Source organism: Ictidomys tridecemlineatus, chromosome 5 (assembly GCF_052094955.1).
Source record: "Ictidomys tridecemlineatus isolate mIctTri1 chromosome 5, mIctTri1.hap1, whole genome shotgun sequence".
Lineage (NCBI taxonomy): Eukaryota > Metazoa > Chordata > Mammalia > Rodentia > Sciuridae > Ictidomys > Ictidomys tridecemlineatus.
Genome location: NC_135481.1, coordinates 4,907,394 through 4,920,023, shown reverse-complemented (window position 1 = coordinate 4,920,023; position 12,630 = coordinate 4,907,394). Strand labels below are relative to the sequence as shown.

The window sequence follows — 12,630 nt, the reverse complement described above, 5'->3', positions numbered from 1 at the left end:
CAGTCAAATAAGCATTTTTTAATGGGGGAATAGCACCAATAAATGAAACCTTTGACATGAAGAAAACAAACTGATCTCTCTCTCCTGTGTTTTGGATTCCTGCAATAGAATCTCACTTTATTATTTTTAAGAGTTTTACAGGCAGTGCTCTTGCTGCTTTGGTGAAAGGCCTTCCAGAAGCTTTACAAAGGCAGTTTGAATATGAAGATCCTATTGTGAGAGGTGGAAAACAGCTGCTTCACAGCCCATTCTTTAAGGTGATAATTAATTTATTTCTACAGTGATGGTAGAGTACAGTGCTCTGTGTTACAGGCCTCTTTGAGGGCTGAAGTTGAATATGAAAAAATTCTCAAGAAATAATTATGTGTTCTAAGCCTTTATACCTTAACCCGTTGTCTAAATATATCATGCTTTGAGATTCGTGGGTTCTCTTGTTAATGTACCAAGGATATCGAAGCAATTGTTGGATCTGAGGTCCTTGTGTATAAAGTGTTTTTCCAAGAACATTAGGAATAATTATATCACTGTTGAATTAATAAGGAGCTCCTCAAAAGTCTTCAGAAACCTTGGGAGGTGGCTAATGACAATCTTCTTACTGGTACATTGTGTTAGTAAACTAGAATGCTAGCCATATTTTTAAGCATCCTTGTGTTTTTTGTTTTTGTCTAATTTTTGGTGGCTCTAGGTCCTGGTAGCTCTTGCTTGTGACCTGGAACTAGACACTCTCCCTTGCTGTGCTGAGACACACAAATGGGCTTGGTTCCGAAGGTACTGTATGGCCTCCCGTGTTGCTGTGGCCCTGGACAAAAGAACACCATTGCCTCGTTTATTTCTTGATGAGGTATTGCACATTATTTTGGAATCACTTTTGTAATGCAAAACATTTTTTTTAAAAATTTAGCTGTAGTGTGAAAATACACACAAAAAAATTTCTCTTGACAAGAAATACCATAAAGAAAAGGTGAATATGAGTAAATGAACTGTGAAGTTTAGTTAAAAGTTACTTTTAATAAATATGTAATGTTACTGCCTAGATGGTATTTAGTAGTTTAGACTTGATGTAATAATATTGATTTTACTTATTAAGTAGAAAATCACAATGTTAACATTGGCATTTCCTCATATTTCTGGGAAGCAATTCCTCTTGTCTTCTTAATATTTATTTGTTTTATTCTTGGGATAAGTGTTTAATTCATACTCATTATAATGTTGTCTAGGTGGCTAAGAAAATTCGTGAGTTAATGGCAGATAGTGAAAATATGGACATTCTCCATGAGAGCCACGACATTTTTAAAAGAGAGCAAGATGAACAACTTGTACAGTGGATGAACAGGTTATTATATCCAAAACAAGTAATGTTATGAGTGAAAGAGTTTTAAGTGCAATTCTTTCTTATGTCAAAAATTTTTTTTTTCTTTTGTTACTGGGGATTGAACTCAGGGTAACTCAACCACTTAGCCACATCCACAGCCCTATTTTATATTTTATTTAGAGACAGGGTCTCACTGAGTTGCTTAGTGCCTTGCTTTTGCTGAGGCTGACTTTGAACTCCTGATCCTCCTGCCTCAGCCTCCAGAGCTGTTGGGATTACAGGCATGCACCACTGCATCCGGCTCAAATGTTCTTTTAATGTTTGTTGCAGGCGGCCAGATGACTGGACTCTTTCAGCTGGTGGCAGTGGAACTATTTATGGATGGGGACATAATCATAGGGGGCAGCTTGGGGGCATTGAAGGTGCAAAAGTTAAAGTACCTACTCCATGTGAAGCACTTGCCACTCTCAGACCGGTACAATTAATTGGAGGAGAACAGACACTTTTTGCAGTGACAGCTGATGGAAAGGTAAAGATGCCTTTTTTGTGTCATACTGTCATTAAGTCTGAGGCAGTTATATGTAGGTGTATTATTTAGTTCTTGTATATGTAAGGCTCTATATTGAAATACTGTCTCAATATCTATAGTATTGCTATAAAGCAATTGCTAGAAGTAGTTGTATTCTAAATATAATCTTTAGATGTATTCTATAACTTATTAATCTTTAAATTTTGAACTATATCATATATTCAAAAGTATAATTTTATTTGCATATCATTTATTTGATGTATTTTCTTGTTTGCTATTGTAATTGTTATCTTTAAAAAAATTTAAATCCTGTTGTAGTTGATATGTAGAAATGGTTATGTTAACATATTGATTTTATATCTAGTGACCTTATTCTTTTCTTTCTACTGTATCTCAAGATTTTTTTTTTTTTTGGTATTATAGAAAGCCATACTCCATAAATGAATGTTGTTATTTTCTAGTTTACCTCTCTTTTGTTTATATTTTTCCTCTTGGGTGGAAAAAAGGGAGCTAGTCCTCCTGGTTGGGAATTGGAGTGTAATGTTGGGCATGTTCTTGAAGTAGTGTGATGGGATAATTCACACGTTATTCGTCAGATTAAGGAGGTCTCTGTTCATGAATGGATATTGATTTGTGTCAAACATTCTTTCTGCATGTAAAAAAATTCTCTTTTGTAGATGTTTTCTTCCTTCAGTGAATTAACATAGTGAATTAGATTGAGTTTTCTCATGTTAAACTTGGGGGTTTTCTGTATAAACCCAATTTAATCAGAAATTTTTTTAATTCTTTTTCAGTTTGTGTTTGTGAGTATTTTGTTCAACATTCTTGGGAGGTTCATGTTACTGGGTGAGACTACTTTTCCTGTCTTACACACTCCTTGTCTGGCTTTGGTATTATATCAGGTGTCTGTTTAACTTAAACAACCAACAAACAAAAACCCACAGTCATCTTCTCACAGTTTTTCTGGGCTAAGACTCTGGAGGTGGCATAGCTTGGTTCCCTTGGCCCAGAATCTCTGACCAGGCTGTAGTCATCTTAAGGTTGTACAAGGAAGGATTCAGTTTCTTGTGGACTGTTGGGCTGAGGCCTCAGTCCTTCATGAACTATTGGGAGAGCCACTCTCACTCAGGTCTTTGCCATGCGCTATAAAAGCCAGCATCATCAGCATAAACAAGGGAGAATGTAGGAGTGAGCACCAGCAAGAAAAAGACTAGTAGCAAGATGGAAGTTTCAATTCAGTTAAGGAAATCACAGAAGTGATGCTTCATCATTCTTGCCTGATTCCGCTCAGAACTGTCTAGGTTCAGCCCACATTCAAGGAGAACACAGAGGGCATGCATGTCTGGAAGCAGAGACCATTGGGAACTGCTGCCACGGGAAATAGGGCAGGAGTAGCTTCAGAAAAAGGTTGAAGTATATTCCTTTCTTATTTGTTTTCTGGAAAATTATTTGTCTTTTAGTTGTTTCCTGGTTATTTATTTACTTTTAATTTTTTAAATTTTTTATTTGTTCTTTTTAGTTACACTTGATAGTAGACTATATTTTGACATATTATACATACATGGAGTATAACTTCCCCTTCTTGTGGTTGAATATGATGTTTTCAGGTTATTTATAATCCAAAGTTAAATGGTATTTCTTTCTTTCTTCAAAACAGGATAAGAACTGATCCATTGTTATGCTCTGTTTTGGTTCTAATTACCCTCTCCCCTAGACATTGTTATTGTTGTTTTACGTAGATCATGCTTTTTTATGATGACCCAGGCCTTTGCTCACCATCATTTCTTATCCCTCAGACCTTATAATTGCTTTTCATCTACTTTATGAGTATCTTTTTCAGTTTTCCTTTAGTGAGTTTTTGTTGTTGTTGGTTAATTCTCTGTTTTTGTTTGTGTATTTGAACTTTTTTCCCTCCTGTTTTCCAAGATAAGATTTTTACAAAAACAGAAGATGGGACTGATAGAGCCTGTGGGCCATAATTTGTCAACTCCTGTCTGGAGTATAAAATTTTCAGTTAATAATTTTGTTAGCATATTAAAATTTTATTCTTCTGTGTTTTGACTTTCATTGTTACTAATAGGATGTCAACAGGGTAACTTTTACACAAATTAAGGTAATAAATTTTTTTCTGTGGCTTAATTTAAGATCTTTCTTTGGTAATGTATAGTTCTACTGTGATATGTTTAGGTATCAATTTCTCTTTTCTCCCATTCTTTTTTGTTTTGTGAGCAGTGTTTTTTTTTGGGGGGGGAGGGAGGAGGGTAAGGTGCAGGTAGAGGGGGTTAGGAGGTGTGAGGGATTGAAGCAGGGAAGGGAAATTTTCAAGAATTCTGGTAAATTTTCAGTTATTATATTTCCAAATATTGCTTCTCCTATAATTTCTGTGTGGTCTCTACCTGGAAGTGATTGCTGTTAGGGTGAGAAGGTGTTTCCTTTATATCTTTTGATGCTTCTTTCATATTTTCTCTCCTTTTTTTTTTCTTTGTCATATGTATGCTGGATAATTTCTTTAACTTGATCTTCTAGTTCTCTAATTTCTTTTTTCCATCTGTGTAATTTGCTGTTTAATATGTAGTTTCTAGAAGTTCTGCTTTGGGTTATTTTTTTATCCTCTTAGTTCTTGAGCATATTTTTGAAGATTCCTCCCTCCATCTCTTTTTTAAGTTGTCCATGGATCTTTATTTTGTTTATTTACTTATATCAGGGCTGAGAATTGACACAGTGCCTCATACTTGCTAGGCAAGTGCTCTATCACTGAGCCATAATCCCAGCCCTGAAGATTTTATCTCTTTAAATATAATATTAAACTATTGTTCTTCTGCTGGCTCTTAATTTTGACACCTTCTTTCCTTTTTTATATGATGCAAATTTTTTAAAACTATGAGCTTTTCGTTTTCCTTGGAAAATTTTGTATAGAAATTTTTTGAGGTATAGTTTGTATTAATGCATCCAAAGAGAGTTTATAAACTTGGGACATTACCAACTTAACCTATTTTAAAATTAAATTTTTTACTAGAGGATTTTAGTCCATAGGTGTGAATTTAGAACAAAAAATCAACTTGAGGACTGGTTTTTGTGGGTATAAATTCTCAGGGCAGATTCTTCACTTTTCATTTAATGTTAAGAAAGGCAACTTTCTTTGTTGTTCTCTTGTTATTTCTCATTGATGGTCACACTGAGGGAGCAGCCCTGTGGAGTCTAAGGAATCTACAGTCTCCTTTGAGGTTGATGTGTAATTGATTTTACACATGGAGAATGTGCCTGTGCTTTTGCATGATTAGGATCAACAGGGACTCTTCCATACAGCACCCCCACACATCCTGTGCACTCAAGATCTTCAAAACCTTCCCTGGAGAAGCTGGCAGCTGGCTTGAGGGTGCATTTATCTACCTGAGTTTACAGTTTTCTTACTGTTGTATCAGTGTAGCAACACATTTGAAAAATGACTAAAACAGAATGAAACACCATGTAAATGCCTACATGCATTTGGAAATGTCAGTCTGATCTTTCTTTCTCCCTAATTAATGATAAAGATGTTTTGTGTCCCAAAACAATTATTATTTATGTAGAGTGAAAAATGGTGTTCTTTCTTATGTGATTTATATGCTGCCTTGATGATATATTAAAATATATTTATAATTTTTCTGTGGGATGTTTCCATGGGTTTATTTTTCAGAGATTAGCATATAGTAGATAATTAAACCTTTTTTTTTGTTATACTAATGGTCTATATAAAAATGGAAAAGTTTCCATGGAGAAGCCCTTATTTTCAAAATATATTTTTTGAGAATTTGTGATTTCTAATAGTCAAGTTTTCTTTCATTATTAGAATTTTGATAACAGAATGTCTAAGAACTTTCTACATTCTCTTTTTTTTGTTTTGTTTTAAATACCTTTATTTTATTTCTTTATTTTTATGTGGTACTGAGGATCGAACCCAGCGCCTCACACATGTGAGACAAGTGCTCTACCACTGAGCTACAGCCCCAACCCCTGTGATTTTTTTTTTTTTTTTTTTTTTAATTTTAGTACTCTGGAAGCTGGGATTGTGGCTCGGTGGTAGAGCGCTTGCTTATCATGTGTGAGGCATTGGGTTCTATTCTCAGCACCACATAAAAATAAGTTAGTAAAATAAAGTTATTTTGTCAATCCACAACTAAAAAAATTTTTTTTTATATTTATTACTCTGTGGTAACAATGGCTAGAGCTCTGATTAGGTTTGTTAATCTTTAAATCTAGGGATATTTAGGTGAAAATCTAATGTTGCTATTACTTTTTGTTTCCTTAGCTGTATGCCACTGGCTATGGTGCTGGTGGCAGACTAGGAATTGGAGGGACAGAGTCAGTGTCTACCCCAACATTGCTGGAGTCCATTCAGCACGTGTTTATTAAGAAGGTGGCTGTCAACTCAGGAGGAAAACACTGCCTTGCCCTCTCTTCAGAAGGAGAAGTTTACTCTTGGGGTGAGGCAGAAGATGGGAAGTTAGGGCATGGCAACAGAAGGTATTATGTGAAAACATCATTTTCAATGATATGTTTTCCTTTGTTTCAATGCTGGCACAGTATATTGGCACTTTGTTTTTCAAAACAACATTTACAACAGTCTGTTCAAATTAAATAGTGACACATTTGGCAGAAATAGGTAGGTTCACGTGCCAACCTGTGGGCTTACCTATAACACTACTTTATTGGGAGAAAAACAAATCAGTTCTGAATTTTTGATTTTAATTACAAAGCCTCTTTTTGTCCTTCTTCTCCAAGTCATTCACTGAATCACATTTGGCATTTTATGTGTTTCAGGATACTAAAACTGTAAACACAGAGGAAATGGCAGGAATTTGAGGGGGAAGGACATGCAAATGACAGTGGTTTTTAAACAGAAGAACCAAGCTCATTCATTTTTACAAATTAATGGTGGCTACTAGCCAAATTGGAATAACATCAGTCTTCCTTATCCTAGAAATTACTAAAATGCTGTAAAAATGTACAAAATAATCACCCTAAAGACATTGGAAATTGACAAAGCACAGTGTTTCCTGAAAATGGGAAACAAACAAGGCCAGTTCAAAAAATTTCCTCAGTGAACTGTCTATAAAAGGTTTGCAGGATGTGGCACAGGAAAGAGGACAAGTCCAGGCACTAGCTTGAAGACATCCTTAGTGTGGAGGAGGCAGTACTGAAGTCCAGGGAAGCTAAGACATGTGAGGATGCAGAGTACCAGGAAGGAGAGAACTGTACAAAGAGAGAACTCCAGGGACGTGCAGAGCTGAATACAGCAATCACATGTGTATGAGGCCAAGGAACAACCACCCAAAAAGGATTAGAAGAAAGAGTGCCCAGAGTTCTCCCATGAGGCAGAAGATAGAACTCCCAGAAACCTCATAATTCAAAGGGCATTGATTAAAATATTTAAAATGATGTTGTCAAATAAATAGTAGGGGGAAAATTAATCATGTACTACTTGTAGCTATTATCTTATCACCAAAACTTAAAAGACCTGAGATGATTAAACCATCTGTAAGCAATTTAACATATAATTTGTTTTTATGAATTAAAAACAAATCCCTTACCATGGTAAACTTCATAATGTCCTGTATCTACTCAAAAACTACCGGGCATACAAAAGAGCAGGAATATAAATACAACTCATATGAGGAGAAAAACCATTCAGTTAAAATGGATCTAGACACGACATAGTGATAGAATTGCTCCATAAGAACTTTATTAAAGCACTTATTTTAACCAAATGCCATATCTTCAAGAAGGTAAAGAAACTTGAATGTGTTAGGTAGAGCCTGAAAGATATGTACAAGCCCAAATCAAACGCCTAAGGATAAAAAATGTAATGTCAGAGATATAAAGTACATTGAATGCAATTAATGGCAGATTAGACATTGTAGAAGAAAAGGTCAGTAAACTCAAAAGTAGAAACTGTCCAGGGTGAAACAGGAAAAAAAAAAAAAAGAATATTCAGATGAACAGAACACTAGCAAACAATGGAACAACTTCAAATGGCCTAATACATTCACAATTGGTGGGTATTTGGAAGAAACAATGGAGTTTTGTGAAATCATAAAACATAATTTTAAAAAAAGGCAGAAAAAGAGGGAAAATTCAACAAAGAACAGATGGGACAAATAGAAAACAAATAGCAAGATGTGGCCCTAAACTCAAAAATATTGAGAATCACATCAAATGAAATTGTCTGAATACCTTAATTAGAAGTCAGAGATGATCAAAATGGAAAATACAAGCAACATCAAACAAATGCTCCTTACAGTGATCCCACCTTAAATATAGATATATAAATAGACTAAAATTAAAAGGATGGGAAAATATATCTTGCTAAAACTAATGAAAAGAAACTGGAATGCCTGTATTTATATCATGTAAAGTAGATTTTACAGCAAATAATATTGGTAGGGATTAAAAGAGTAATTACTTAATGATGAAGTAGGACATAATTAAACAAATATTAATTCCATATACCTAATAATAGACATGTCAAATAAAATTTAAAAAAATACTAGAACCCCAAGGAAATATAGACAAACCCACAATTGCAGTCAGAGATTTTTAATGCCCCCTTTTTATAATTGGTAAAATAAGCAAATAAAAAATCAGTAAGGATAGAATATTTGAATCATTGTCAACTAACTTGACCTAACTCACATTTTTAGAACACTGTACTAGGCAGAAGTACATTCTTTTCATGTGCACATATACTTACCATTATAGACTATGATTTGGACCATAAAACAAATCTTATGCATCCAAAGGATTCAAGATACACAAAGTATATTCTCTGTCCACAAGGAATTACATTAGAAATTATCAACAAACACGTCTCTAGAAAAATTTCCCCAATATTTAGAAAGTAAATAAAACATTTCTAAATAACTGATGGGTCAAAGAATGAATCAGAAAATAAATTAGAAGTAATTTTAAGCAGAGTGGAAGTTAAAACATCATATCAAAATGTATGAGATCTAGAAAAAGCAGTACTTAAAAGGAAACTTTTAGCATGAAATACATATTTTAAAAGTGAAAAGTGCTCTTAAAACAATGACTATAGCATCTACATGTAGATACTACAGTAAGAAGAACAGATACAGGCTAAAATAAGCAGAAGAGAGGGAATAAGAAAATCAGAACAGAAACTCATGACCCCCCCCCCCACACACACACACACAAAATGGGGAAAATCATGAGAAACAAAAACTGGTTCTTTGAGGTAAATATAATCAATAAAACCTCTATTTTGACTCATAAAAAAGAAATTATCAATTATAGGAACATTAAAGGTTTTTTGTTTTGTTTTGTTTTTGTTTTTGTTTTTTGGTACCAGGGAAATGAACTCGGGGGCATTCAACCACCAAGTCACATCCTCAGCCCTATTTTGTATTTTATTCAGAGATAGGGTCTCACCGAGTTATTAGCACCTCACCCTTGCTGAGGCTGGCTTTGAACTCATGATCCTCCTGCCTCAAGTTTCCAGAGCCACTGGGATTACAGGTGTATGCCACTACGCCCAGCAGGAATGAAGGAGTTTTGATCACCCTAAGTGTGCAGATGATAAAAGATATAAAAGATCATCAATACAAGGAACAACTTTATTCCACAGTCTTGGCTTTTTTAGAAGAGTTGAACAAATTCCTCAAAAGTCACATATTCCCCAGAAAATGAATTTGCTGTAGACAAGTCTCCAGCACAAATCACTGGTGATTTTTAACCTCTAACGTGGATAATTCCATTTCTTCTTAAACATTTTCAGAAAATTGAAAAGAAAGGAATTCTCTCCAGTAGCTTTTATCCAAACCAGATCCAAACATTATTAGGAAGATATAGACCAATATCCCTCATGAACGTAGATGTAGAAATTCATGTTTTAAGAAATCAAATTCAAAAAAATATATAAAAAAGATAATACAATGTGACCATGTTGAATTTATGCCAGAAATTGCAAGTTGGTTTAACTTTGGAACAGTCTATATAATAAAGAAGAAAACCATGTGATAATCTCAGTAGATGAAGGAGGGAAGAGCATTTGGCAAATTCCAACATCCATTTCTAGTAAAAACTTCCAGCAATCTAGGAGTAAAAGGTCCTTTTCCTTAACCTGATGAAGGGCATCTGTGTTAAACCTCCATGGTACTTAGTGATGACAGACTGTAACGCTGCCCCCTCAGGATCAGACAAGGATGTCTGCTGTCACCACTTCTTTCCATCATTTGCTGCAGATTTAGCAAAGGCAGTTCAGCAATGTGAAGAAACAAAAGGCATTCAGATTGGGAAGAGAATTAAAGCTGTATTTGTTTGCAGATAGCATTATTTATGCAGAGAATCTGATGTGTCTAGGAAAAAGCTAGCAGAAGTAATAAGTGATGTTAACATTGTTATAAGATAGAATATGCATAAATAAGCCATCATCTATACACATATTAGTGTAATCAGAAAATGAAATTAATAAAAAAACAAACACCATCTATAATACTATTCTCTCAAAATCAAAATATTCAGGGATAAATCTGACCAAAAAAATGTGGATTACCTACAGACAGAAAACTATAAAATACTAGTAAAGATTGTTTTTATTTTAAGATTTAGATATTTTTATTAACATTTTAAAAGTTTTTTTAATTTTTTTTTTTAAACTGGGAATTGAACCCAGAGGGTACTGAGCTACATCATCCTGGCCCATTTTTTTATATCTTTTTATCTTGGGACAGGGTCTCACTAAGTTGGTTAGGGCTTTGCTAAATTGCTGAGGCTGGCCTTGAACTTATGATCCTCCCACCTCAGCCTCCTGAGTCTCTGGGATTACATATGTGAAGACCTAAAATCATGTGCAAATTAATATTATATGAAAATAGGAAAGGACTAGAAGAGTAAAACAACTTTGAAAATGAGGAATAAAGTTAGAAGACTTGTATTGTCTGATTTCAACCCTTGTTTTAAAGCTGAGATAACCAAGGCAATATAGTATTAGTATAAAGAAGAAAGAAATATAGTAGAGGAGAAGAATGGGGACGAGGTGAATATGAGAAAAAATGATACTTCTCAGTTTCTGCTATACCACTTATAAAAGTGCAAAAGCAATTCACTGAAGAAAAATTGTTTTTTCCACAATTGTTTTGAATAACTGGATTACCTTATAGTGAGAAATGAACTTAAATTTATACTGTACTATATCCAAACATTAATTCAGAGTGAATCATGTAAGGAAGCTTTTGTGATCTTAGATCAAAGATTTTTTCAGATAGAACTTGAAGACATGATTTGTTGAAGAAAATGAATTAGTCATCAAGGTAAAATATAAATCTGAAAACATGATAAATTGAACTTTGTAAAAATTATGAACTGTTCTTTTAAAAACATTATGAAGAGACTAAAACGATCTGCCACATGCTGGGAAAAGGTATTTATAGTCATTTAATCTGACTGAGGTCTGATAGCCAAAATATATAAAGAGCTTTCAGAACTTAATAAGAAAACATGGTAGCCCTGCTTGTCACCTTACAGGCTGGTGATAGTCATACTTTAAAATTCCTTAAATGAATTGTTGATTTATAGCAGGGTGGGCAAACTATTTCAAGTAAAGGCCTGGGTAGTAAATATTTTAGGCTTTGCATATGATTGTTTTTTAAAGTGACATTTTAAAAATATAAAACTTATTCTCAGCTCATATGCATTTTAAAAATAGGCCATGGAACAGACTTAGCTCAGTGTGGGCAGTAGCTTCCCAACCCCTGATTTAGAACTGTGAAAGTTAAATTCTCTGGCATTCAGATTTCCTAAGGGAGCTAGGTAGGACATTATGCAATTTTGAGTTCAGATCTGAATGATTCTTCTTGATTTAATAATAACTTTTTTTGAGAGTAGCACATTGACTAAATGAGCAGGAAACAAAAAAAATACATAGTATTTAATAAACTTTAAAATATTTAAGTGTAGAAGTTCATTTGTTATATTTGATGTCTTTTCTTGCAGTCCATGTGACCGCCCTCGTGTCATTGAGTCTTTGAGAGGAATTGAAGTGGTTGATGTCGCTGCTGGTGGAGCCCATAGTGCCTGTGTCACGGCAGCCGGAGACCTCTACACATGGGGCAAAGGCCGGTATGGCCGCCTGGGGCACAGCGACAGTGAGGATCAGTTAAAGCCAAAGCTGGTGAGAAGGTGCCACCTTCAAAAGCCCAGACCTAAGCCCAGTGGCTGCTTGTGCTATCATGTTGAAGTGAGATGCAGCAGTTTGCCATCGGTGGATGGGGATAGTTTGCCCTTGTCATTAGAGTTTTAAAATGTCAGAAATATTTCCCATTCTGTTTTCTTTTCATTTTAGTGTCGGCGATCATAGGCTCACTATTTATAACTAGGTTTTCTTTGTGATGGAAATAAAAAAATCTTGATTTTTGTATTCATATCATGGGCCATTTAAACAGAGTGGTATTTGAAATATTCTTATACAGATATACAGTTGATTTTGAACAACAGTGGTTTGAACTGTCTGGGTCCATTTATATTCAGAATTATTTTTTGGAGTTTTTTGAGAATTTGAAAAAACTCAGACAAACTGGGTAGCTTAGACATATAAAAAAAAAGTTAAGGAATGAGTGTGTAATGAATGCACAAAGTATATGAAGATAACAGTCTATTTTATTATTTACTACCATAAAACATACACAAATCTATTATAAAAAGGTAAAATTTGGAGCTGGGAGTGTAGCTCAGTGATAGCAAAGCCCTTAAGTCCGTCCCCAGCACTGCAAAAAAAAAAAAAAAAAAAAGTTTA

At 34.4% G+C, this 12,630-nt stretch overlaps 1 protein-coding gene across 6 annotated transcripts in view; it reads left to right on the top strand.

Moving 5' to 3' along the window:
- Herc2 (HECT and RLD domain containing E3 ubiquitin protein ligase 2) overlaps positions 1-12,630 on the top strand; it is a 202,151-nt gene that overhangs the window by 169,142 nt on the left and 20,379 nt on the right. For all 6 annotated transcript variants that reach the window (XM_078049112.1, XM_078049114.1, XM_078049113.1 and 3 more), the window contains 6 exons: positions 132-257; positions 686-841; positions 1,218-1,333; positions 1,643-1,841; positions 6,130-6,344; positions 11,832-12,009. In XM_078049112.1, the coding sequence (XP_077905238.1) occupies positions 132-257; positions 686-841; positions 1,218-1,333; positions 1,643-1,841; positions 6,130-6,344; positions 11,832-12,009 (990 nt within the window). The remainder of the gene's footprint in view (positions 1-131; positions 258-685; positions 842-1,217; positions 1,334-1,642; positions 1,842-6,129; positions 6,345-11,831; positions 12,010-12,630) is intronic.